We start from the raw sequence: 24,485 nt of genomic DNA on the forward strand, positions 1-24,485 counted from the left end.
GAAACTCCTGGGTGTTTTCATTTGAATCTTAATCTCAAGTTGGTTAATATGGTTGTAGTGAAAGCACAAAGGGCCCGATCTGCTTCAAGGATTGCAGTTCTTCCTTGCTCCAACTCTGTCTTGCTTTGTCACCAAGTAAACCTGCAATTGTGTGGTACAAATACAGGTTTAGAAGCTATGTTGTTCCTGGTCAAGAGCAGTAAGAGGAATTCTAGTTTTTTCTCTTCAGTTAGTAACCACTGAATCTTTAAAATGATTTTGTAAGATTTTGGAAAACACTTATCTTTTTTTTTTTTTTTTCTTGTCTGATTCTTCCCCCGCTGTCTAGCTTCCAGTTGTGGCTTTTAATGTGAACAACTTGCCTTTCACTGAACCTATGCTATCCATTTGGGCTCAACTAGTAAATCTGGCTGGAAGCAAAATAGAAAAACAAAGAATGAAGTCTCCCAATCAGGGTCTTTCAGGTGGGGTTGGGTCTTCTTGTTGTTTTCTTTTTGTTTGCTTTTAAATAGCTGGAAATACTGCTGGTAACAGCAAATGCACATAATAAAAAGGATTTTCTTGAACTTTACCTTTTTATGTGGTCAACATTGAATAGTATGTACTTATGAGACAGGTTTATTTAGGAGATGAATTGCTCTGCAGTGTAAGTGGAATACTGTTTTTGCCGTAGCGAGAAAATGTAAATAAGGTTTGAGTCTGGACTTTTTGTATTCAGTTGTTTAATATTAGATGCATATAACATCTTAACTGCGCTTACTGTGCTATATATCACTTGAATGATTGTCCAAGGTATGAAAAGTAGGAAGATGGTGTTTTTAATATCATGGATCATAGAATGTGCAGACTTTTTATCCAGGTCTGGTTCAAACTACCTCATATCCTCTGTATTTCACAGTCTCTCACAGGGTGAGTTAAGATGTAAACTAAGTTTTGGACTGAGGTTGTATGAATGATTTCTTCTGTAATACAAGTGATTCTTAGTGCTAATAGCTGCTTAATATTTCTGACAGGTCAAGTGGATTTGGATCTACTGCGATGTCAGCAATTAAAGCTGTACATACTGAAAGCAGGCCGAGCTCTGCTTTCTCACCAGGATACACTAAGGCAGATCTTATCTCAGCCAGCTGTTCAGGAGAGTGCATTAAATCCTGCAGGTATTCTGAAATGCAATCTGAGTGTGCAACCTGTTTGTTTAGGTTGTAGATATAGAGTATGTGACTATAACCCTTGCTAATGGCAGTTGGAGGCTAGAAATTAGGTTGGCCCTCTAAAGACTAAAAACTAAAATTCAGGATTGTTTTCATGTTATATGTTAAAAGCATTTTGACTTGGGTTTGGAAGTCTTAAGTGGATCAAATGTTTGAAGCTTGAAATATTGGAGTTAGCTAAATTTGTAAGTCTTCTATAGTTAGTAAGCTTTGTAAGTAATTTTAAAAAGACTTGTGGGTTTTTTGCAGTGATTACTTTTCCTGCTTCAAAGTTTCAAGTATGAGATCTCCATTGGCTGTTCCTTTTACTTCAAATGTTTTGCAGTTTCCAATGAAACAAGTACCAGCATACAGTGTCATAAGCATCATCTTAAGAGAAACTTAAGGAATTGTAGTTTTAATAGTTGGAATTCGTGCTCTATATACATTGATTCTACATATAAAAATAAAGAAAACAGCTCTGTCAGGTTTCAGGATAGCTATTGATGCCCGTATAGTTTATATTAATTCTTTGGGCATTTGTAAGGCATGTAGTGTCTTTAAATATATCGATATATTTGGTTTATTTGTATATTTCTGAGAGTGTCAGTTTCCAAATTTTAAGTTGACAGAATCATCAATTTTTACCCAGGAATGGAACATGGTTTTACTTCTACCATCAATTTTTAAGGAGTGGAGAAAAAAAACAACCCACCCATTTTTTCCCCCCACATAAGTATGAGGACTATTAACTGCTTTGTTATTGTTTTAAATATAAGAATTTCCTTTTGTTGGAGTTAAATGAAGAGTAAGAGCACTTTCCTGAGATAGCCACAGTAAAGATCTAGGAAACATGAACACTTATGCCAACAAGAATAGAAAATCAAATCTGAAAGTTGCAGAATTATGAGCCAGTTCATTCAAAGAACTTATACTCTTTTGAAGGGGCAATGAATACCGCTAGAGAGCTCCTCCCAAGAGGTGTATTAGAGGGGGAAATGACTCGATTCAGAAAGCATGCACCATGATTTTGGGAATCAATGAGAGTGTTAGTTGTCTGTATAAGCTGGTTTATCCTGGAAGGACTTCTGTATAATAATCTTATTGTAACAAGGTGAGCTCAAAAGATACTTGTGCGAATTCATTGTCCACTGAGCAGTTTCTGCTAGATGTCTTCTAGGTGTATTTTAGTAAACTATAGTTTATCTACAAATTTCTCATTTACTTTTTTGTATGGAGAATCTAGCTCGCATGATTTAGTCTTAAAAGCATGATTCCTGTGGAGAAGAAATATGGGAGAATTAACAGTATGTTTGATCAACCAGTAGGACTCAGGTTAAGTCTCCCAATTAACTTATATTTCATGGTTTTGTTTAAAATAATGTTTTTCTTTCAAGAGGATGGAGCAGTTGCCTCTCCCGACATAGGAGATATGTCTCCTGAAGGACCTCAGCCTCCCATGATTCTTTTACAGCAACTTTTAACAGCTGCTACGCAACCATCACCTGTGAAAGCAATATTTGATAAACAGGAGCTTGAGGTAATATCTGTGTTTTTTTGCTAATAAGTAACCTAATAAATAAATCTTTCTAATTCACATCCCAATTGAAACTTGTTAAGCTATAGGTTTAAATCAAAAGTGATGCTGAACCCTTTTTAGCAAATAACCTTTAATTTCAGGCACACACGCAATGTTCTAAATATGCTTATTTTACTCAGCTTTACTTATTTACTCTCATTTAGGCTGCTGCTTTGGCAGTATGCCAGTATCTGGCTGTAGAGTCTACACATCCTTCGACTCCAGTGTTTGAAGACTGCAGCTCAAGTGAAGCTACAACACCCATCACAGTGCAACATATCCGACCTACAAAAGTGAAGAAACGCAAGCAGTCGCCAATTCCGCCCCTCCCCATTGTAGTTCAGCTTATGGAAATGGGATTTCCTAGGAAAAACATAGAATTTGCACTAAAATCTCTGTCTGGAACCTCTGGAAGTGCTTCTGGATTACCAGGTATTTCATTTAGTTAAATTAATCATATTAAAGAAGGAAAGTTGCAAGCAGATTAAAACGCTACTTACAAGGGAGCAATTGTTACTTCTCATTTTGGATACTAAATTAAGAATGTCAGAGAATCCCATAGAGACGGACTGAGTTTGTTTTCTTTGTTAGGAGTGGAAGCCTTGGTTGGCTGGTTGTTGGATCACCCTGATGTTCAAATTACGGATCTATCTGATGCTGATACTGTCTCTGATGAATACTCGGATGAGGAAATAGCAGAGGAGGTGGAGGAAGCTGAAGCTGCTTGCCCTGTGGTAAGTATCAACTTACTAAAACCTAAGTCATGCTAGCCGGTTGCAAATTTTGTAATTCTTTCATTTTATGGATTTGATTAGAAGACAAGGACATTCTGCTGTCCCAGGCTTTCAAGACTGTAACATGGACCCCATTTGCCATGTTTCTAAATCATGTGATAAAAGAACTGAAAAATAATCTATAAATATTTATGCATGAGTTGCACAGAGAAGAGTTGGGATGCAGGTAGATGTTTTGCTAGTGGTAGCTGTAAGTATCCCTGATAGCTGGTCTCAGTTTCTTCTAAAATAGTCAGTGGTTATAGTGTAATATTTGTAATAGATTTTTTTTTTTGTCTTCTCATTTCTTTTCCCCTGCCTCCCTCCCTTTGCTCTGAAAAGCAGAAGTATGTTAGCTACAAGGAGTAAGCCAGGAATTCATAAATAAATGGCAAAAAGATAGCAGTGAGATAACTTCTCTTTTTCCTTATAAAAATATTTTCACTTACTGGTGATAAGTTTACCTTTGCAATGCCTGTCAAATGTGATGGCCTTAATGTGAATTTATATTAGGCTTCTGTTCAGGAGCTATTTTCAGTAAGGATTTTCCAATAAAATGAAATTAGTTCCATATTTCTATGTGTTTTTAAGGAATTATGTTGAGTTTTCTGGCCAATGTGGGTTGTAATTGAAAGAAGTGCATTGTATTTTGAAGGAAATTAGCTTGACATTAAGTTCTGATATCTTTATCAGTATTGCAGTGAGAAACTGTGCGGTATATTGTCTTGAATGAAAAACATTTATTGCTCAAAACAGAACAAAGTTTTCTGAAAATTATTGTTGTAGCTGGAATGCAATAGTTCTCTTAAAATTTTTAAGTGATTCAGATCTGGAAAGGAATATTTTTTGATAACTACAGTCTCATCTTTTCCATCAGCTTGTTTTTCTAAGGGAAGACTTTCAATTCCATTGTATTCTATAACAAAAAAATAGTAGCATACTCTAGGTAAGAGGTTACCATTCACCACTGTGTTTTTGTTTTCTTCTTCTCCAAGCAAGTAGCCTAAGAGGTGGAATGTGAGTGTGTATCTGCAAGGCTAAGTAGCTTGCTCACAAATCATCGTTGTTCTAAGTTTCTTTGGCAAGGAGATTTTGTATAAGGAACTCGGAGCTTGTTTCACACATTCTGAAAATGTGCAGCTATGGTCTTTGCAAGCCATTTTGGAAACTGAACTTTTAAAGTAGGTCATAAATGTTAGCCCTCTAGTGAGTTGACCTGTTGAAAACTTTTCCCGTTTTCACATGCAACTTTGATATTATATTTGTTTTGTTTTTCTTAGGTTATCTTCAGTCACCGCTAACAATTTTATTTCTCTGAATTGAAACTGAATTTTGTAAGTGTTACATGTTTATTTTGGATTCTTTTCTAGACAAACGGTGCTGTTGTAACAGAGAGCCAGACGTATAAGAAACGATCTGATTTCTTAAGTAATGATGACTATGCCGTGTATGTAAGGGAAAATATTCAGGTAAGCAAGATTATTAAATGCTATATTGAAACTGCTTTCCTTCTGGTACAAAAATCTTTGCATAACTGTGGCGTTATGTTGTCCTTTTTTCCCTAGGTGGGGATGATGGTCAGGTGCTGCAGAACCTATGAGGAGGTTTGTGAAGGAGATGTGGGCAAAGTAATTAAATTGGATCGAGATGGATTGCATGACTTGAATGTACAGTGTGACTGGCAACAAAAGGGTGGTACTTACTGGGTCAGGTATATCCACGTTGAGCTTTTAGGTAAGTTCACTGCTAACTTTTCGGTAAAAAACCTGAATGATGCACTAAGGGAGATTTATTTCTCGTGGGGGAAAAACTCACTCACCATGCATTTATTCTTGCAACTGCTAGGATTCCCACCCCAGAGTTCTGCCTCTCACATCAAGATAGGTGACAAAGTGCGTGTGAAAAGCTCTGTTACCACACCCAAATACAAATGGGGATCTGTTACTCACCGAAGTGTGGGAGTTGTCAAAGGTAATGTATATTCCATATGGGGCATGGGGAGGTAATAAAACGGGAAGCCACACAGGGTTTCTGCAGTGTTTAAGGAGAGAATATTTTAGATGCAGTTAAAATTACACTGTTTTGTGGGATATCACATGATGATAAGAGAGAGAGAATGCCTTTGATGTCTGAGACGAATTTATAGACACGTACTCTGTGCCAGCCCATTTTTTTTTTAAGTGTGCTGAAATGCTTTTTGAGCCACTCCATTTATATATGGTAAAGGTATTTAAGAATCTGTGCAGCTTCCTGTTGTAGTTCTCATTTACACTTTGGATGAGCCACAAATGGTTTTTCTTTAAGAAGTAAATCTAACTTGAAGACTTCATGTGGAAGGAAGGAGAAAGTGGGGTCCACTAGTGTCAGGCCGTAAGGGATGTTGCAGAAGTGATCTGTGTGGCATAGATTTTTTTGAAGTGGTACAGATTTTGATCATACGATATTTGTGCTAAGAAGTACTTCCTCTCTTTTGGGAACTGTTTTAAAATTAATGAAAAATTCAGAATCACAGGAATTTGAATAGAATAATATATATATTTAAAAAAAAATCTTTAGAACTCCCTTTCCCTCTGCTCCTTTCCAGGCTGATTAGGTTAATACATAGTTCCATTAAAAATCAAAGATTACTTTTGAAAGTAACTTCTGTTACGTGTTTCTGGTTTGATGTTGCACTGGACACTTTCTGCTTCATTTTATAGAGATTTGCAACACGTGTTTTCTGTGTGTTTTTGCCACAGCTTTTAGTGCCAATGGAAAAGATGTCATTGTAGACTTTCCTCAGCAGTCCCATTGGACTGGCTTATTGTCAGAAATGGAGCTGGTCCCCAGCATTCATCCTGGAGTCACGTAAGTGTTGATTTACATTTTTCTTGATGTATATAGCTTATCCTTTAGCCTCATAGTCCTGATTCCATTGTCTTGATTTGTGTTATGATTAACTTGTACCATGATTACTGCTAGAAATACATTTACTCTGTTGTTCTGTGAAATCAGGTGTGATGGCTGTCAGATGTTTCCTATCAATGGGCCTAGATTCAAATGCAGAAACTGTGATGATTTTGACTTTTGTGAAACCTGTTTTAAAACCAGGAAGCATAACACCCGACACCCTTTTGGCAGAATAAATGAACCAGGTGAGTTTTAGAATCTAAGCGTTTCTCAGATTAATTTAAAATGCATTGAATTTGCTTGTTTTTAACAAGTCTTAAATTTTTACTCCTTAACATGATGAAATCAATATTTGGACTGACCTTCTAGACAACAAAACATTTTTAGCAGATCATAGACCTGCTACAATTGCACATGGTGGACTACACCAAATCATCAATCCTTAAGCTTTCTTCGTAGTGATAAAGTGTAAAAAGTGTGGCTATTTGACAGTAACTCTCTTTGTCAGAACTGAGTTTTCAGCTCCATCAAGAGTGAAATGTATAGTTCTTCAATCCTCCTGCCTTTTGTTATCAGCCAAAATGTAGGTGAATGGAATCCTCATGACAGCCGGTGCAGCTTGAAATACCTAACACACTTTCTTGCACCTCAGTTGCCCAAAAACAGTTTTCCCTGTCAATGTGTGATGGCTGTTGCCTCATTTCCTCCATGATGTAGAGACTCCAGAGATGTGTGATAGGGAAGGGAAGCCTTTTGAAAGACTCGTAATCAAAATCTTCTGTTTCTAGGGCTAGATCAGGTGCAGCCATTTTAACGCCAAACCTTTTGAGTTTTGCATTTTTTTGCAAAACTTACCTGACAGTAGCTTTTATTTATTTTCACCTGTCTAAAACTTGGTCAGATACCTTGTTTGCAAGGTGATGCTGTCTTCTGGACTAAATCTCTTCATGTTTGCCTGTAGCTGGTCTTGTTCGTTTGGAAAAGGAATAAAACTGATTCCTGACAAGAAATCAGCAACGTGCATTGCATGTGTATGATGGCTTGTCTAAAGGACAAGACAGACTTTCCATTAAGAAATCAGTTAATATGGTTGTACAGCTGGCATGGTGTGAACCTGTAATCCTTCCTGCTGCACTGGATAGGGTAGTGGAGTTCCAATATTCTTTTACTCAGGCTTTCTACAAGCTACAAAGATAAGTGAAGGAAAGTAGATTTTTGGAGGCAGGAAATCAACAGCTCACTAAACCACCTCGTTCTTGGACAAGATTGAGAATTTTTGAGTGTTTTAACTTAGCTATGTCTATTGTCTTGAAAGAGATTTCTGTTGAGGCTTGGTTGCAGATTATTCATATTCTATGGCACTGAGCAAAATCCATGTGTTCTAGGCCTCTCTTTTGACATATGTGTCATCGTGAATTTTGATTTGTGTTTCAAAAGAAAAGACCCTTTCAAATAGTTGTTTAGTTACTATACCTGTGTGGCATGGCTTCTGTGCTCTGCTTTTAGACTACATACCTGAAATCTTTGATTTGTTGTATTTCCTTTTCATATTGCTTAAGGGTTTAATAAAAGCAATTTTCTTGGAGAGGTACATGCTTAACGTTTCATTTAACCGTGCAGGTCAGTCTCCAGTGTTTTGTGGGCGTTCTGGAAAGCAGCTGAAGAGACGGCATAGTAGCCAGCGGGGAATGATACTGGATGACTGGTCAAGAATAGTTAAGAATTTGAATGTCTCATCCTCTGTGAATCAGGCTTCACGTCTTATTGATGGTAGTGAGCAGTGCTGGCAGTCTTCTGGCTCACAAGGAAAGGTAACTTTAAGCCTTACCTTTTTTTATCCTGTCATACTTACTTCCTAAGAGGATAAATATTTACCATAGTGAAAGATACAAGAGTAGTAAAAACAGACATGTGAAGTACAAAGCTGTATTTCTTCATAATAAATGTTCCTTTTTTTTTTAAAGCTGTGCTTCATCTTTCTAATTATTTCGTGTGAATTATAAGGAGCTTGTGTGATTTTTGAAATACAGGGTAATTATTCTATTCTGTACTTGGTTTTATGTTTACAATGTGCCTTTTCGGTGTAATAACAGATGGCAATTGTTCTTAAAAATCGCATTCATTGTATTTTACTTAAGTTTGTTGCTATATGAAGAGCACCTATGTTTTCACTAGGTAAAACTGCCTTCAAGCAGTCCCTCACTTGCATAAAATCATAGAATATCTCAAGTTGGAAGGGACCTATGGGGGATTGTCAAGTCCAACTTCCTGCTTCTTGCAGGACTGCCTAAAACTAAACCATGTGATGAAGAGCTCCTTGACGAGCTCAGACAGGCTTGGTGCTGTGACCACCTCCCTGGGGAGCCTGTTCCAGTGACCAACCACACGCTGTGAAGAGAGAACCTTTTCCTAATATCTGATCCGAACTTCCCCTGACACAGCTTTGTTCCATTTCCTGGTGTCCTATTGCTGGTCACCAGAGAGAGGAGATCATCACCTCCTCCTCCTCTGCTTCCCTCGATGAAGGTGTAGATGGCGATGAGGTCACCCCTCAGCCTTCTGTTTTTCCAGGCTGAACAAACCAAGTGACCTCATAAGTCTTGCCCTCAAGACCTTTCATGATCTTGATTGCCCTAATAGTTTGATGTCTTTCTTCCACTAAGGCACCCAAAACTGCACGCAGTACTTGAGGTGGGGTCATACCAGTGCAGTGAGAGTGGCACAGTCACCTCCCATGACCAGCTAGCTATGCTATGCTTGATGTGCTCCAGGACATGGTCAGCCCGTTTGGTTGCGAGGGCACATTGTTGACTCATGTTCAACTTGCCATCAACCCAAACACCCAGATCACTTCCTGCAGGCCTGCTCTCCAGCCTCGCATCACCCAATTTGTATGTATAACCAGGACTACCCCATCCTGGCTGGAGAATCTGGCACCTGCACTTGCTCTTCTCTCTGTAAGGCCTCTCTGTCCTTGAGGAAGTCCACAGCTCCTTCTAGTTTAGTGTCATCAGCAAACTTGCTTAATATATGTTCAGTTCTTGTCTCCAGATGACTTATAAAAAGCATTGTTCCTTACTTTATGGTTTACCGGTTTTATTGGCCTGGAGCACTGCTCTGTGGCCAGCCAAGGCACTGGGATTTGCAGCTAGGCTTCTGTCCAGTGTGTTTTGATGCTCTGTTGGTGGCTGGGCTGAGAATAGCCTCAAGTACCCTTATTTTGGGTTGTCTACAGACTGTAACCAGTCAAAGATTTAAATTATATCCCATTTCTTTACCTCCAATCGTCTTGGGCTTTCTCAGTCTTCTGGTGTTGCTATTGAGTGTAATAAATTATTTGCTGCAACTGTTTCTCTTGTTTTTGGAGGTAGGACAGGCAAGAAGTTCACAAGGTCCTTTTCCTTTGGCCAGTTCCCATCCATTGCAGCTGTTGTGTACTGTTCACGAATGTTTTTTATGTTTGCTTCAAAAACAGCAGACATTTCTTCTTGTTAGCCATATGGTGGTCCTAACAGTACTATCTGACAATGAAATGCTGTGTGTTTCCCCTAGCACTGGATTCGCTTGGAGATTTTTCCAGATGTTCTTGTTCACAGACTGAAAATGATAGTGGACCCTGCAGACAGCAGTTACATGCCCTCTTTAGTTGTAGTTTCAGGTATGTGTATGTTTTCTGAGAAGTCTGAAAAATGTTTTGTACATTCGACAGTAGGTGTTTATCTGGTTTCAGTTAATGTTGTCATCTATTTAACATGCATAGTGCCTGTTTATGGAACAAACACAGTATCTTAAAATGTTTTTCTTTCCATGTTTTGTTTTCTAGGAGGGAATTCCTTAAATAACCTTATAGAGCTAAAGACAATCAATATAAATCCTACAGACACCACAGTGCCTCTTCTCAGTGATTGTACAGAAGTAAGTGAAGTTTGTGTGAGAATTACTCTTGTATGCAACAGAAAAATATTCTACTGCAAGAGAAGGATGAAAAGCACTGTTGTGATTATTAAAGCATGTTATTTTACTTTCCTCTAACTTAGCAATATTTTTGGTAGTTTAGTAAAGGTAATTAACCTGATAAATATTACTGATAATTGTAACTCTATTATAGCAGTAGTAGTAAATAAGTTTTAGTCTTTTTGATGTAAACCGATACACCTATGAACCAAAGAGACATCCCAGCAGCTTTTAATTTGGGGATAATTTTGGTGGGTGGTAGAACTTATTTTGGATAGTAATTCTGATCTTTTTCAGTAACAGCAAAGAGGAAAGCATAATGAATTTTTGATTGGAAGTGAAGTAATTCCCAAACTAATAAGGCCATATGTTTATCTTAAAGTATGAATTATGTAGGGCTGAAAAGACAAATATTTAAAGTTGCACATTCATTTTGTTAAGGTGACAAAGTAAAACAAAAGCTCTAGTTCTTTCCTCTGTTTTATAAAGTTATATAGAACTCGAAAGATGACAATTTAGTTTTTTCTCCTTAGTACCACAGGTATATTGAGATTGCAATCAAGCAGTGCAGAAGCTCTGGGATTGATTGCAAAATACATGGCCTCAGCATACTGGGACGTATACGTGCAGAGGATGAAGATTTGGCTGCAGTCCCTTTCCTTGCTTCTGATAATGAGGAAGAGGATGACGACAAAGCTAACACCAGCAGGTAGGTAAATGCAGGGGTGAGGGGTAGGGGGGGTGAAATTATAAAGAACATTAGTGTCTATATATTTCAATCAGAGGATTATTCTAAGAGCAGTAACTTAAATAGGTTGAATGCTAATAAAAAGAAATCGGTATCTTTGTTAGAATTGTAAGTAGGTCATTTGTCGACAAAAGTTATTTAAGATTATCACACTGGTAAGGCGGTAGCATTTGTATAATTCTTCTGCTTCTGTGTATATTTACCACTGCTCAGCAAAACTTTTTGTTTGTTTTTATTTGTTATAGCCACCACTTAATTGTGGTGTAGTTTGAGTACTGAAACTGTTCCAAACTGTAAAAATCAGTAAATACAGTAAAAAGGTGCTATGCTATAGCATGCAGATTGCTAAACGGATTTGTTTTGTTTTGTTTTATCAATATGCTCAGTCTTGTTAGAAAGAAAGCAGCTGGTCTGGAATCGGCAGCTACAATACGAACCAAAGTTTTTGTCTGGGGACTGAATGACAAAGATCAATTGGGAGGACTGAAAGGTTCCAAGGTATGTTTGTTGTTTTCATACTTTAGTGCAAAACAGACTCAGTTAAAAATAAAATGTACAAGTCTCATACAACTTAAAATTAATTCAAATTTAATCAGAATTTTAATGTTTGTTATCCAAAGCTATGAAGAGTAGGTTTTAATCACTTTTTACTGTTAAGACAAGTAGATATCTGCTGGGTGTAAAATTGGAGAAAATTTGCTTTTTGCTTGTTACTCTGAAATCCAGTTTGATTTTCAGCAGCCACTTAATAATTTATTTTGGATGATAGTGAACTAATTGTTCTGAAAGTGTGTAGCACTCTGTGTATGCTATTCCTTTTGACTTTGCGTGCATGAAATGAAGATATTAGTGAACTTTTCAATGTATTACTTGTACCTGGAGCTGTTGCAGTAAACAGAAAAAGTTGAATTCTAATCTTTTGATGGGTGTAACTTGATTAGAGTTCAGTGTAATTTGAGAGGAATTTCAGTGCTGTATACAACCATTTCTACATAATCTTAAAATACAGTGCAAGATGGGAGATATATGGCAAATGTTTAATAATTTTAAGGTATCATTAATCTCAAAACTGACCATATCTTTAATTTATGTTGTAAATAAAATGTATACTATTGTGTTAGTAGAGTGCCTTTCAAGAAAAAGTTAACCGTTACTGTATTCTCCATCCTGTGGTTTATTGGTGCGTAAAGCCATCAAGACAAAATAAACTAGGTTGCTTTTGCTGTTGTGCCTTTCTTCAAAACCGAGTTAGGTTTTTCAAGAAAACTTCACTGAAAGGGAAGTTCTTGGTTCTAACACATTCCATTTTTTCCTCAGGTTTTGCCCTTATAATGGTTTCAGTATTAAATGGTTTTTCTTAAACCTGTCTTTTTCCTGGTGTATGTGTGAAGTGTCTGAACAATACTGGGTGTTTCGTATATTAAAAACACCAAACCTGTTAGATTAACTGATTTATCATTTAAAAATAGCTCTTAAGTATAGAAGTTTTAAAGTGCAGCATATTCTTTATTTCCTGTCTGCTGTAGATAAAGGTCCCTTCCTTTTCTGAAACCCTGTCTGCCTTGAATGTTGTACAAGTAGCTGGAGGATCCAAAAGTCTTTTTGCAGGTAATACAAGTTTAAAAAATACAGTTATTTAAAGGCAGAAACAGATTTCCAGCTGTGAAATGTTAAAAGTATTTCAAACCTTTTTTTCTTAATTGTAGTGACTGTAGAGGGTAAAGTGTATGCCTGTGGAGAAGCCACAAATGGAAGGCTGGGTTTAGGAATATCTAGTGGAACTGTGCCTATCCCCCGCCAGATTACAGCTCTCAGTAACTATGTGGTGAAGAAGGTGGCTGTCCACTCAGGTACTGACTACTGTTATTCTTATATACATAAGCATAGTGCATAAAGCCTGAAAATACTTGCTTTGCAATTTTCTGGGATGCTGTGATGTCCCACCCTATCTGATGTCTTAAAAATTTTTTAAAACAAATACAGGTTATTAAATTTTGTCTGTTGATTAAAATGTCAGCTTAAGTCTAATGGTTCTGTTACTAAAATCTGTGTTTGGACCACACACAGCTTATTATTTGCTGGAAGTTAAATTTTGCAGCTTCCGAGTAGCTTTTCATTCTGATCCAAAGAAAGTGTTTTTGGTTTTGAATATTGCTAAATGGTGGGTTTCGTTTGAAGTTTTTTTTTTTTCTTGCAGCATTGAAAATAGCAAATTAAGCTATTTCTTTTTTTTTTTTTCTTTAATGAGCCAGGAAACCTCCTCTCAGAAAAGTTTTGTTTTAAATTAAATCAAATCACATAAAACTCCAAAGAAAATAAGTAATGTATATTGGGTTGAAAGGATCATACAGTTGCATTGTAGAAGTACAGCAGTGTCAGATTTTTGCTAGACCTGCTGCCTACTTGAGAATTTAAACTTATGTTTACGCTTTTAGGTGGCCGGCATGCTATGGCATTAACTGTTGATGGCAAGGTATTTTCATGGGGTGAAGGAGATGATGGAAAACTTGGTCACTTCAGTCGAATGTAAGGAGACCAAATTTGTCTGTGTTTCAGTGAGAGAACACTTGTGTTTCATGTCGTAATACAGCTGACCAGCACTACTGACAGTGGCAGGATTTTTAATATAATGGAAATGAAAAATTGTGTTGCGAAAATATTTTTCAGCAGTGTATGTCAGTTTCTGGTGCAGTATTTGTAGCGGTCTTCAGTCATTAAAAAAAGATGCTTTAAATTAATATAATTCTTGGAAACGTACTTAGTGGATTAAGTCTTTAATAGTGTGTTTGAATGACACTGATGAAGTGGCACACTTTTGGACATAGAGTTTTTGGTTACTTTTGTAAGACAAAGTTTACAGAGGTGCCTTGAGGTGTAAAACCATAGCAGTTGTACGTTCCTGAGCTGTAACAGTTCATGGTGTAAGCCTGACAGGTTATTCTGTAGCCATTTTCTTTAGACATCTGTTCAAACTTGTTAACTAGAAATAAATTTCTTACACTTCTCAGTAATATGTAGTTTAATTCTCCACAGGACTGCTTTGAGGAAAATTTGAATTCTCAGGATTTTTCTTTGTACGTACCACAGAATAATGTTTTGAAAGAAGAAAACAAAACCAAATAACTATAAGCCTAGCCCATGGGAAAATCTTTGTCATTCTGATGTATTTTGAAGACCTGCTCAGAATACATAAAATATAACAGTGCCCAACTCAGATGGTTAATGTATGACAACAAATTAATTTTCATAGTGGTGTATGTGTCAAATCAATGAAAAGAGAAGTCCAGATTAGAGCAGGATTGTTGTTTATTGTCCAGTTACTCTTCAACTGCTTCATGTTTTCTGAAACTTTACTGAAGGTGAGACTTGGAACTCTTGGGCATTTCATGGCAGCAAATTTTCCAGAGGCCATGCATAATTTTATAAAACCTTAATAGTGGTTCTGTTACACAGTCAGTGTTAGAAAAACTTGAGTTTATACTCTTCCCTGAATTTAGAGACTATTGTAACTATATGAATATTAAAACTTGCCACTACGGTCACATAAGCCTAACAGTAAATTCCAGTTCTAATTTCCTTCTTACAATGAGCAAAGCTGAGGTGGGAGTGTCATCTCTTAATCTTAGTATCTGTCTCTGTGTCCACAGGGTGGAGAAATAATCACTTTGTATTATATACTTTTTAATTTATCACATTGGTATTTTGGCTTTGTCACCTACCTTATGCAGCCTATATATAAAATATTTCTTTCTTTAAACTTTTGAAGTATATTAAATATAGTGCAAACTTTAGATTTAAGGTGCTACTAAAGATTATGTCCTGGAATCATAATGTTGCATCCTATTTTATCTTTAGGTACTGTTAGTTATTGCACAAAACTTTTTGGATTGTAAAGGGTGGAGTATATTGTGCCACTCTCATATTTAGTGCAATGAATTCTTTACTCATTTTCTCTAGGAACTGTGATAAACCCAGATTGATAGAAGCATTGAAGACCAAACGCATCCGTGATATTGCTTGTGGCAGTTCTCACAGTGCTGCCATTACCTCTAGCGGTGAACTGTATACGTGGGGTCTTGGAGAATATGGGAGGCTGGGACATGGAGATAATACCACACAGCTGAAGCCTAAGATGGTAAAATACATGTTTCTTGTCTCTGATGAAATGCAAATGTGTTTATTTGTTTAATAAATGATAAAATAAAGCTAAAGTAAAGCTAAAAACCATGAAAGCAGTATGAAGATACTATTTTGGGGTGATCTAAATCAGGTTTTGGTACACATACCTCTAATAACAAGCAAGCTGTTTCAGAAAGGCCAGAAAGATCCAGTCTCTTTCTTGGGAAGTGATGCAAAATGGCTACTGCCACTTTGGGCATTCATGTCCTGCATCTGCTTTGATACATAGCTGTAAGCTACTACTGTCGCTGAGCAATGTTGGATTGTGAGTGAGCAAGGCTTGATAATCCTTTGCTAAATGGCATGCTCAGACTGGACACAATGAACAAGATCAGTCATGAGAACTTGAAAATGTCTGTAAGGTTTTAAAACATATTTTTTTTCCTTACTTTTTCTGTTTTGTAGGTTAAAGTGCTTCTTGGCCACCGTGTCATTCAGGTTGCCTGTGGAAGCAGAGATGCTCAGACTCTTGCTTTGACTGACGAGGGTAGGAATATCTTGTTCCAGAAGCTTTCTGGCCCATGAGAATACTGTGAACATTGTCTGACCTGCAGTTTGGTGTTTGTTAGGTTTGGTGTTTTCTTGGGGTGATGGTGATTTTGGAAAACTGGGCCGAGGAGGAAGTGAAGGATGCAACATTCCTCAGAACATTGAAAGACTGAACGGCCAAGGTGTTTGTCAAATTGAGTGTGGTGCACAGTTCTCATTGGCACTGACCAAGTCAGGAGTGGTATGGACATGGTACGTTACATATGCCAGAAAATACTAAAAAAGCAATTGCTAAGTGTGTGTGACATTTATTGTTATTTGGCTTCTTAACTTCACATGTACCTTATCTGTGTGCTTTGTCTTCTAAATTGGTAGCTCTTTGAGACAAGCTGTGATCTGTTGAATTACTTTAGCACCGTGTCTTGTAGCATGCTCAGTTGTGTATTGTACTCTGTTAGGATGCCTGCGTCTTACTGAGTTAGTAGAGGAGAGGAAAGATCATTCCCTGTCTTGGGCATGTAAAGGAATGTTAGTGCAAGACTTTGGAGTGGGAACAAACCTAAAAATTGTAGTTTTGGAGCAGGTAGCCAACAGCTAAAGCTGAGACTGAAAGCGTAAGGATGTAGGAAGGATGTAAGGAAGTAAGCTGAAATTCAGAGGAAATGGGAAGAAATTCCTTGGAGAAACAGCTCATTGCTGCTCAGAAGGCCTCTGAGTTGTCAGAAACAATGCCTCAAAGCAAGAACTGGTGTGAGGTGATCACTGGGAGATATTCAGAAACCCATTTAACTTCTCTTCTGTTTGTCTGCTTGCTTCTGCTTTATTTTGAACACAAACCTGGCTTTTTGAGTTTATAAACCTTTCTGTAAAATTTGAGAGCTTACTGTATGGCAGATCAACTTCAAATCTCTAGCCAGACCAAGGTCTTACCCCATCTTTGTGTAGTAAGACTATGACCTATTTCAAGTATATCAAATGAAAGATAACTTAAAATGGTCAATTTTGTTCTATTATTGGCCAGCAATTGATGAATGGTATAAAGAGAAATCCACAAAATTTCCATTTTTATAAGTTACCTCTGTTTTTAAATGAGAAGCTTTTAGCAGAGATGATACTATATAACACATTCATCTCCAGTGTAACATAACCTTTCTTGAGAAATACTGGTGGTGGTGAGCAGCAGGACTGAGTGAATGGTTACTAAAAGCAGTGGAAGACATCTCAGAGTTTTTTCTTCTTTGCTGACATTCTTAGAGGCATTTTAAGGTGTTTACATTACTTTTGGATGTGGAATATTTTTAGTGCAGTTTGTGTTTAACAGTTTTGGAAGAATTTAAATTATGGAGGCTTGAGAACACATATTGAAACTTGTAATGGCATGACAAAACTCAGTTCTGAAAACATGTTAGTTGCTATGTATTTTTTCATGTAAGTATACTTGTCAAAGGATCTGTTGTTAGGTTTATGCTCAATAGTATAAACCTTACCAAGTCTATAGAAACACATCAATTTTGTAAGTATTTATAATTGCAGTGTTTCTGCAACAGAGGAAATTCAATGTAATCACAGTTGCACTATGTACCAAAAATAGTTATAAATGATGCATGCTCTATACTGAGGTGAAAAGTTATGGAATCACAGAATTGCAGTTACCTTCATTTTTAGGCCTTTGTAATTCAGATTTGAAGAATTTGCTAGTTGGTGCTTGTGTTTAATCCCAGTGATAAATGAAGTATTTTGATCTGGGAAGCTGCATTGACAGAGGAATGTGTAACAACAACAAAACAAAATTATCTTGAATTTTACATTTACTATCTGTTGCAGGGGTAAGGGCGACTACTTCAGGCTAGGCCATGGCACAGATGTACATGTACGAAAGCCACAGGTTGTGGAAGGACTGAGGGGTAAAAAGATCGTGCACGTGGCTGTAGGCGCACTCCATTGTCTAGCGGTTACTGACACTGGGCAGGTATGTTGTGCATCTTTCTCTTTTCCACTTTTTCCTTGATTCAGAAAGGAATAAACTAAGCTGTTGATGAAAGGTGTAATGGCACTGGTGCTGATTAAGTAGCATAAACATTTCTGGTGATATTTATTTGCTTTTTGAAATCTAGAATAAATAAAAGCATTATTGCAAATTAAAATATATTGGCTTTCATATTATGTGACTTTAAATGTTGTTGTAGTAGCTTTTGTAATATTTTCCTAGTTTATGGATTATCTGCATGATCAGTTTGCTGGTTCTCACTCTTGAAATGCAGAAGCAGTCACAGTATTCTGGACAGATTTTTCTGCTGTGACCTAGTGTCATCATTATGATCATAGTATTGATTCAGATCCCCAATGCAATACTATGCAACTCATTCTTCTAACTTACTGTTCACTCTGAACATTGAGTAATTTATGAATCAACTGATAATTTATGAATTTGCAATAATTTATGAATCATCTGATAAAGTGCTGCTTTGCTTTTTTTTCTTCTTTGTTCATTCAATGTATGATAATGTCTGCATTATGTAACGGGGAAAAATAAAGCCATGGTAATAGGTCCTAGATTAATGCAACTCACTAATATTCCTCTATAGAAATTTTTAAGAAAACAATTAAATGAGGTAACCAGTGAAGCAAAGTCATATGTGGAAATGTTTACTGGCAGGTTTACGCTTGGGGTGACAATGACCATGGGCAACAAGGCAATGGAACTACTACAGTCAACAGAAAGCCCACTCTTGTCCAGGGCCTAGAAGGCCAGAAAATCACTCGGGTTGCTTGTGGGTCTTCCCACAGTGTAGCATGGACAACAGTGGATGTAGCTACACCATCTGTTCATGAACCAGTACTTTTCCAGACAGCGAGGGACCCTTTAGGTGCTTCTTATCTTGGTTAGTATTTATTGCCTTACACTGGGGTTTTCTTTTTTTGTGGCATTGGAGAGTTGGTTGTGTGTGTGGTTTAATAGATGATAAAGAGTGCAAACAAGAATACTGTCTTTTAAAAAAACACCACAAAACAACAACAGAAAACATAGACAACTCTAAAAAAACCCAACAGCTCTTTCCTGAAAGTGGAAGTTGTAAAGGACTTGTTCAGAAGTAGCAGGAAATTGAAATGCAGCACAGTTTCTCAACTGCCTTGAATACTTTGTCTTTAATATAGTATAGAGCTTTATGGAGGTAATGCTAGATGGATGCTAATGTAATATTGATGGTCTTACATGCTACCTCTTGCTATAATTCTTGATGCTACTGTTGCCTTCTGTTTCTAAGGTAGGTGACTTAAGAATTAGGGAGGCAAAACAGCATTTTCTGTTGAGTGTAAAATCACCAAACATTTTGCTAATAAGCTTTTGCATTAATAAGACAATGTATATTAAAAAGAGCAATAGAATATCTGATTATTATTTTTAAGAGAACCTAGTAAATATTTGTGCTATTTGAGGAATTTCTGCATAAGTAAAACTTGTTTTAGATGCTGATCGTGAAAATATTCATATCTGCGTTACCTTTAATCTTCATAAGTAACAAAGTGGATTAGTATTTTATGAAAGCACTTGCTGCAAAGCCTCCATATTGACTTTAATGTTGTAAGGACTGCAGTTTAAGAATCTACTGTAGAGTTAGTTTTATAGTCATCTTTCTTAACAAGAGATTAGATAAATCGGTTTCAGTTATGTATTATGCTATTAAAAAATGCTCACCTTCACTTTTATTTTTCTTCCCCTCACTCCAGGTGTTCCTTCAGATGCCGATTCTTCTGCTGCCAGTAACAAAATCAGTGGGGCAAACAGTTCCAAGCCGAATCGCCCTTCCCTCGCTAAGATTCTCCTGTCGCTTGATGGGAATGTTGCTAAGCAGCAGGCTTTATCTCATATACTGATGGCATTACAAATCATGTATGCCAGGTAGGCATGCAAGAGTTCTCTTTTGCAGAGTAAAAGATGATGTAGTTTACCATCTGCTAGGGTCTCTTGAGTCAGATATAGATTGTTTCACAGTGCCTGGGGAAAAACCTGTTTATTTAGGAGTGCTCAAGTGAATCATGTAAAAGGAGTGCAAGTAAATCATGATAGATGGTATGGAGGAAACAGTGGGAGACAGAGTGGAAAGAAAATAAAACTCTACAGTGCCCTTCCTGTTGTTAGTAGAGAACAGAGCATTTGGGCTAAAATTTATGAAGAGGAACTCATATAAAATAGTGGCCTTAAACCACAGTATTTAAACATCAGGTCCAAAGGAAAACAGAGATAAATAAACTACTCTCTAAATTCCAGAGCTTGGAATCTTTTTTCCTTATTTTATTAAGACAAACTAATATCTTTTTTCAAAGTTCAACAAGGGACTATAATTAGGTTTATGTTAACCTGTCCTAAATGATTTCAGGGATGCAGTTGTTGGAGCACTGATGCCTGCAAATATGATTGCACCAGTAGAATGTCCCTCTTCGTCACCGGCCCCCCCATCAGATGCTACTTCTACAGGAAGCCCTGCAAATGGAGATGAGTGCCCGCTGACAGGAGATATAGAGGAGAGGCTGAGCCCAAACCCATGGCAGGACAGGAGAGGGGAGGTAAAGTGTCAAACGAATTTTCCAACAGTGTTTAACAATAAAGCTGAAAAGTACTGTCCCATTTAGTTTGATAATAGCAAAGAGAAAACATGTCTTCCATGCTCTAGTTTCTGGAGTGGATACTCTTATGTATGTCAGATTTGGAAAACCTAAAATTTTAGTGTGAAATAAGTTTTGAACTTCCAGAATGCACTGTGCCATTTAAATGCAGTTGTGATGATTTCTAGTAGTATTTTAGAGTTAACATAAAAATATTAACCATTTGACCAGGTAGAAAATTCACTTTACAGGAGTGACCTTAAAAAAAAATAAATTAAAAAATTCAAGACTAGGAGATTCTTTGACAATTATTTAATGAAGTGTATTTGTAAACTTATATCAACTAAGGTAGACAGGAGTGCCTGAATGGAATTCTACTCTGATTCTCGACTGCTGACATAGGCAGAAGAAAGAGAAGGTCTCTGCTCTCTACTGAAGAGATCTTTTCCTTTAACAAACTATTAACTTGGCATGTTTTGTTAGGGCTTGTCATCTACATTATAGACTTTTTGTCAGGCACTGATGTTTTATTGTGTGTTCTTGTAGCAGCTGACATCGGGGCGAGGGGGGGTTGGCTGGTTTGCCATGCTAGGAACATAAAATAGAAGCTAAAAATACAGAGAGCAAATCTGTTGGTTTTGAATTTATGGCTGTTTTTAAATTGCTGCTGTCTTTGAATATAAACCCTTCTAATAAGTAACTAGACTCTTAAAAGTTTTGCAGTATCTTGTTGCAGCTTTTGTTAGTTGTTACTTGTTTTGGCTAGGTTGTTTCTTCAGAAGATGCCGTGACGCCCTCTGCTGTAACTCCCTCAGCTGCTGCTGCCTCTTCCCGACCTTTCATTCCAGTCACAGATGATCCTGGAGCTGCCAGTATCATTGCAGAAACCATGACAAAAACCAAAGAAGTAATGCCAATACCTTCCTTACAACTTAAGTCCTTACCAAGCTTTTATCTAGTAGTTTTGCTTTTTTTGTCCTTTTAAAGTTATTCTCAGAATGACCGCATTCTTAAAATCTATCCAAAGACACAGGGTTTGGTTTGGTTGTATTTTGTCTGAAGTTAAAGGAGATTCGTTTTTGGAAAGTATTTTCAATTGAGAAGTGGGTTTTAACAGTAGGTTAATTTTGGGGCCTTATAACCCCAGATTTACAAATTGTGCATTAACCTACCTTCAGACTTCTTCAGACAACTGAACTCATTTGAGTTCAGTGAGATACTTCTTTCATTTTCACTGTCTAAATATTTCTGCAATTTGTTTTGTAGGACGTAGAAAGTCAAAGTAAAGTGTCTGGCCCAGAACCGCAGTACTTGGATGAGTTTACAAGTCTTTTGGTACCGGATGACACGCGAGTCATGGTTGACCTGCTAAAGCTTGCTGTGTCCAACCGCGCAGGTGACAAGGGAAGAGATGTTCTTTCAGCTGTGCTGTCTGGTATGGGCACAGCTTACCCACAGGTGAGGTTTTGCTTCTGTTGCATTTTAGCTATGTCCTTTTTTATTAGTAGCTTACTAGAATACTTTCTTGTACTTGAAGTGCAGTTCAACATACTGAGGAACTTAATAAACGTGAAAATTTGAGTTGAGCTTAAAAACATGTGACCTGTAATGATTCTAATGGAAATATGACATGCATGTGTGACAAATGTCAGTAATTAGACATTAAAATAGAAGCTTAATGAACTGAATTTATGTTTTGGACAAACAGATGTGGTTATTAGAATGAAGCTGAATTAACCAAGCCCTATTTCCTGGATCTGTGGCATGTTAGTTTAAAAACTTCCATGTTGGTTTTGTTTTGCATCTGTGTTCATTTTTCAAATTGTTGCAGTTGTCATTGATAGCTAAAAATGATGTTAATATATTGTTAACAATATAGTATTTCTTCTACTTTTTTAAGATTTGGTGAATTGAAGTTTATAACAAAATATCAATGTGTGTGCGTTTTTTTGGGACACCTGACAAACAGAATTAATAAATGCTATAATACTTGATACCAACAGATATATGAAAGAATATTACAAATCATAGAGTATAGACTATCTGCTTACAGTAATGAACTGAAAAGTATTAATTGTTTCTTGTAGCTTTACCCTTCAAATATTTCTTGTAATAAGACAAAATGCATTTATTTTAAGATGCTGATATGATGTGGTTAATTTATGTCTTTGCACTGCTTAAAGACTGATTTGAAGCATTGGATGTGATTATGCAAAGCTGATTTTTGTATTCTTTTCTTAAACCTGGCTTCACTAACCAAAAATATTAATAATGACTTTGCTAAGGAGTGTGCACTGAACTGAGAGAAGTTTTATTTATTAATGATATGAGTGACAAGACATCTTCAGTTTTAAACAACAAAATATCTGTCTGAGTAAAGTAGGATTGTGGGACATTAATCTCTTGGCCTGTGCTTTACAGTTTAGATTTTTAAATTTGATTTTTTTCTGTAAGGAAAAACAGTTATTTGTGTTGTCATACTGGAATCTTACATTGTTTGGTTTTTAGTTTTATGAGTTTTTCTGGCTTTAACGATACCTAAAAAGAGTATTTTTGAATTAATATGGTGGTTTATGAATCAGAATTCAGAAAACAAGTGATTGATTGATTTACTAATTTTAAAATTGAGAAGAATGGTATTTGGCTTAGATTTCTTGCACTAATCAAATTCACTTTTTGTAAAGTGTATGCTTTTCTTCTCTTAGGTTGCTGATATGCTGTTGGAGTTGTGCGTTACTGAACTAGAAGATGTGGCAACTGATTCACAAAGTGGTCGCCTCTCTTCACAACCAGTTGTGGTAGAAAGCAGCCATCCATATACTGATGATACATCTTCTAGTGGCACAGTTAAAATACCAGGTATAGCATTCTTAGAGTTACATTACTAAAACTTATTAATTTCAGGCCTGCATGCATAAAACCTTTCCTTAGCTTGCAAAAATGTGGATTGAATTTTTAAAGCTGTGTTTTGTCCTGTCACTATAATAAAGTGTTTCTTAAAACACTTACATGCTGCATGAAACATCTTGATCCTGTGAAATACGCATTTTTGGATTCGCTGGCTGTGACTGCAGCTGTATATCACTGCTGTTTTCTGTTCAATTTTGAAGCTGAGAAGGAGTGAGTCTTTTTCAGTCAGTAATTGAACACCTGTCTTCCAGTCTTGAGCATTAAGGAAATACTCTTGTTCTAATGCTGTCTTTTCATTTAGTGCTTCCTTCAGTGTGTTATCTAGTACTTATCAAAAGGTACAGGCAACAAAGAGCTATTTGCCTTAACTGTAAATAGGCATTTTTTGTCTGTTGCAACTTTAGTCTGGAACGTTTGAATATAGTCTTCTGTCAGCTAGCCCCTACTCACATGAGCTTGCTATGATGTAAGCCTTTCAAAGAGGAGAAATTACAGACAAATAATGTCATTAAACCAAAGGAAGCTATTTTTATTAATGAGTACTATGGCTTCCAAACAACTGTGTTTGATTTCATACAACTGTATGGATTTCTAAAATACTGCATTTGCTTGTGGTATTGATTGCTCTGTAGAAATGTGTAAATTTTTTGTTGCTGTTTAGGTGCTGAGGGACTGAGGGTAGAATTTGATCGCCAGTGTTCTACAGAGCGGCGTCATGATCCACTCACCATAATGGATGGTGTCAACAGAATTGTTTCCGTCCGATCAGGTTATGAGAACTAGCACTTTTCAAAACAGTCTTCTGTGCTTTATTGTTAAATGCTGAATGAAAAATACCACTGCATGTGACTGATTTACTGTGAGGGATATGCCAGTAAAAAAAGAGGGAAAACACTGTAAATTGATACTCTGTTTTAAACAAAAAAAGATGTAGAATCTAGACACAGACATGTAAGTGTGATCTTCATTTTTGAATGTGGGGAATCTCTCAGAAGAGCATGTTGTCTTGCTCTTCCTAAGAGCAGTTAAAATGTAAAAGATGAGTGTTTAGCACTCCTGCCAACATGTGTGAACTTCTGTATCATTAAAGTATATTTTTAACAAATTAGAACACCACTGACAAAGGATGCAACTTTGTTAGCTTTCTTCTTCTTCAAGTAATACTTGAA

The 24,485-nt window shown here is 36.7% G+C and overlaps 1 protein-coding gene across 1 annotated transcript in view; it reads left to right on the forward strand.

Moving 5' to 3' along the window:
• Positions 1-24,485, forward strand: part of HERC2 (HECT and RLD domain containing E3 ubiquitin protein ligase 2) — a gene marked incomplete at its 3' end in the record, with an annotated part of 103,068 nt that overhangs the window by 57,968 nt on the left and 20,615 nt on the right. The window contains exons 42-70 of the mRNA XM_010184126.1: positions 329-464; positions 1,014-1,157; positions 2,588-2,730; positions 2,934-3,201; positions 3,361-3,503; positions 4,913-5,011; positions 5,108-5,276; positions 5,388-5,513; positions 6,281-6,389; positions 6,537-6,676; positions 8,052-8,242; positions 9,984-10,089; positions 10,255-10,346; positions 10,919-11,094; positions 11,520-11,631; positions 12,660-12,741; positions 12,840-12,983; positions 13,569-13,659; positions 15,091-15,268; positions 15,718-15,799; positions 15,882-16,053; positions 17,626-17,770; positions 18,458-18,683; positions 19,531-19,702; positions 20,181-20,367; positions 21,173-21,313; positions 21,673-21,864; positions 23,112-23,265; positions 23,978-24,085. Of these exons, the coding sequence (XP_010182428.1) occupies positions 329-464; positions 1,014-1,157; positions 2,588-2,730; positions 2,934-3,201; positions 3,361-3,503; positions 4,913-5,011; positions 5,108-5,276; positions 5,388-5,513; positions 6,281-6,389; positions 6,537-6,676; positions 8,052-8,242; positions 9,984-10,089; positions 10,255-10,346; positions 10,919-11,094; positions 11,520-11,631; positions 12,660-12,741; positions 12,840-12,983; positions 13,569-13,659; positions 15,091-15,268; positions 15,718-15,799; positions 15,882-16,053; positions 17,626-17,770; positions 18,458-18,683; positions 19,531-19,702; positions 20,181-20,367; positions 21,173-21,313; positions 21,673-21,864; positions 23,112-23,265; positions 23,978-24,085 (4,228 nt within the window). The remainder of the gene's footprint in view (positions 1-328; positions 465-1,013; positions 1,158-2,587; positions 2,731-2,933; positions 3,202-3,360; positions 3,504-4,912; positions 5,012-5,107; positions 5,277-5,387; positions 5,514-6,280; positions 6,390-6,536; positions 6,677-8,051; positions 8,243-9,983; positions 10,090-10,254; positions 10,347-10,918; positions 11,095-11,519; positions 11,632-12,659; positions 12,742-12,839; positions 12,984-13,568; positions 13,660-15,090; positions 15,269-15,717; positions 15,800-15,881; positions 16,054-17,625; positions 17,771-18,457; positions 18,684-19,530; positions 19,703-20,180; positions 20,368-21,172; positions 21,314-21,672; positions 21,865-23,111; positions 23,266-23,977; positions 24,086-24,485) is intronic.

This window comes from Mesitornis unicolor, unplaced genomic scaffold, assembly GCF_000695765.1.
Source record: "Mesitornis unicolor isolate BGI_N332 unplaced genomic scaffold, ASM69576v1 scaffold9085, whole genome shotgun sequence".
Lineage (NCBI taxonomy): Eukaryota > Metazoa > Chordata > Aves > Mesitornithiformes > Mesitornithidae > Mesitornis > Mesitornis unicolor.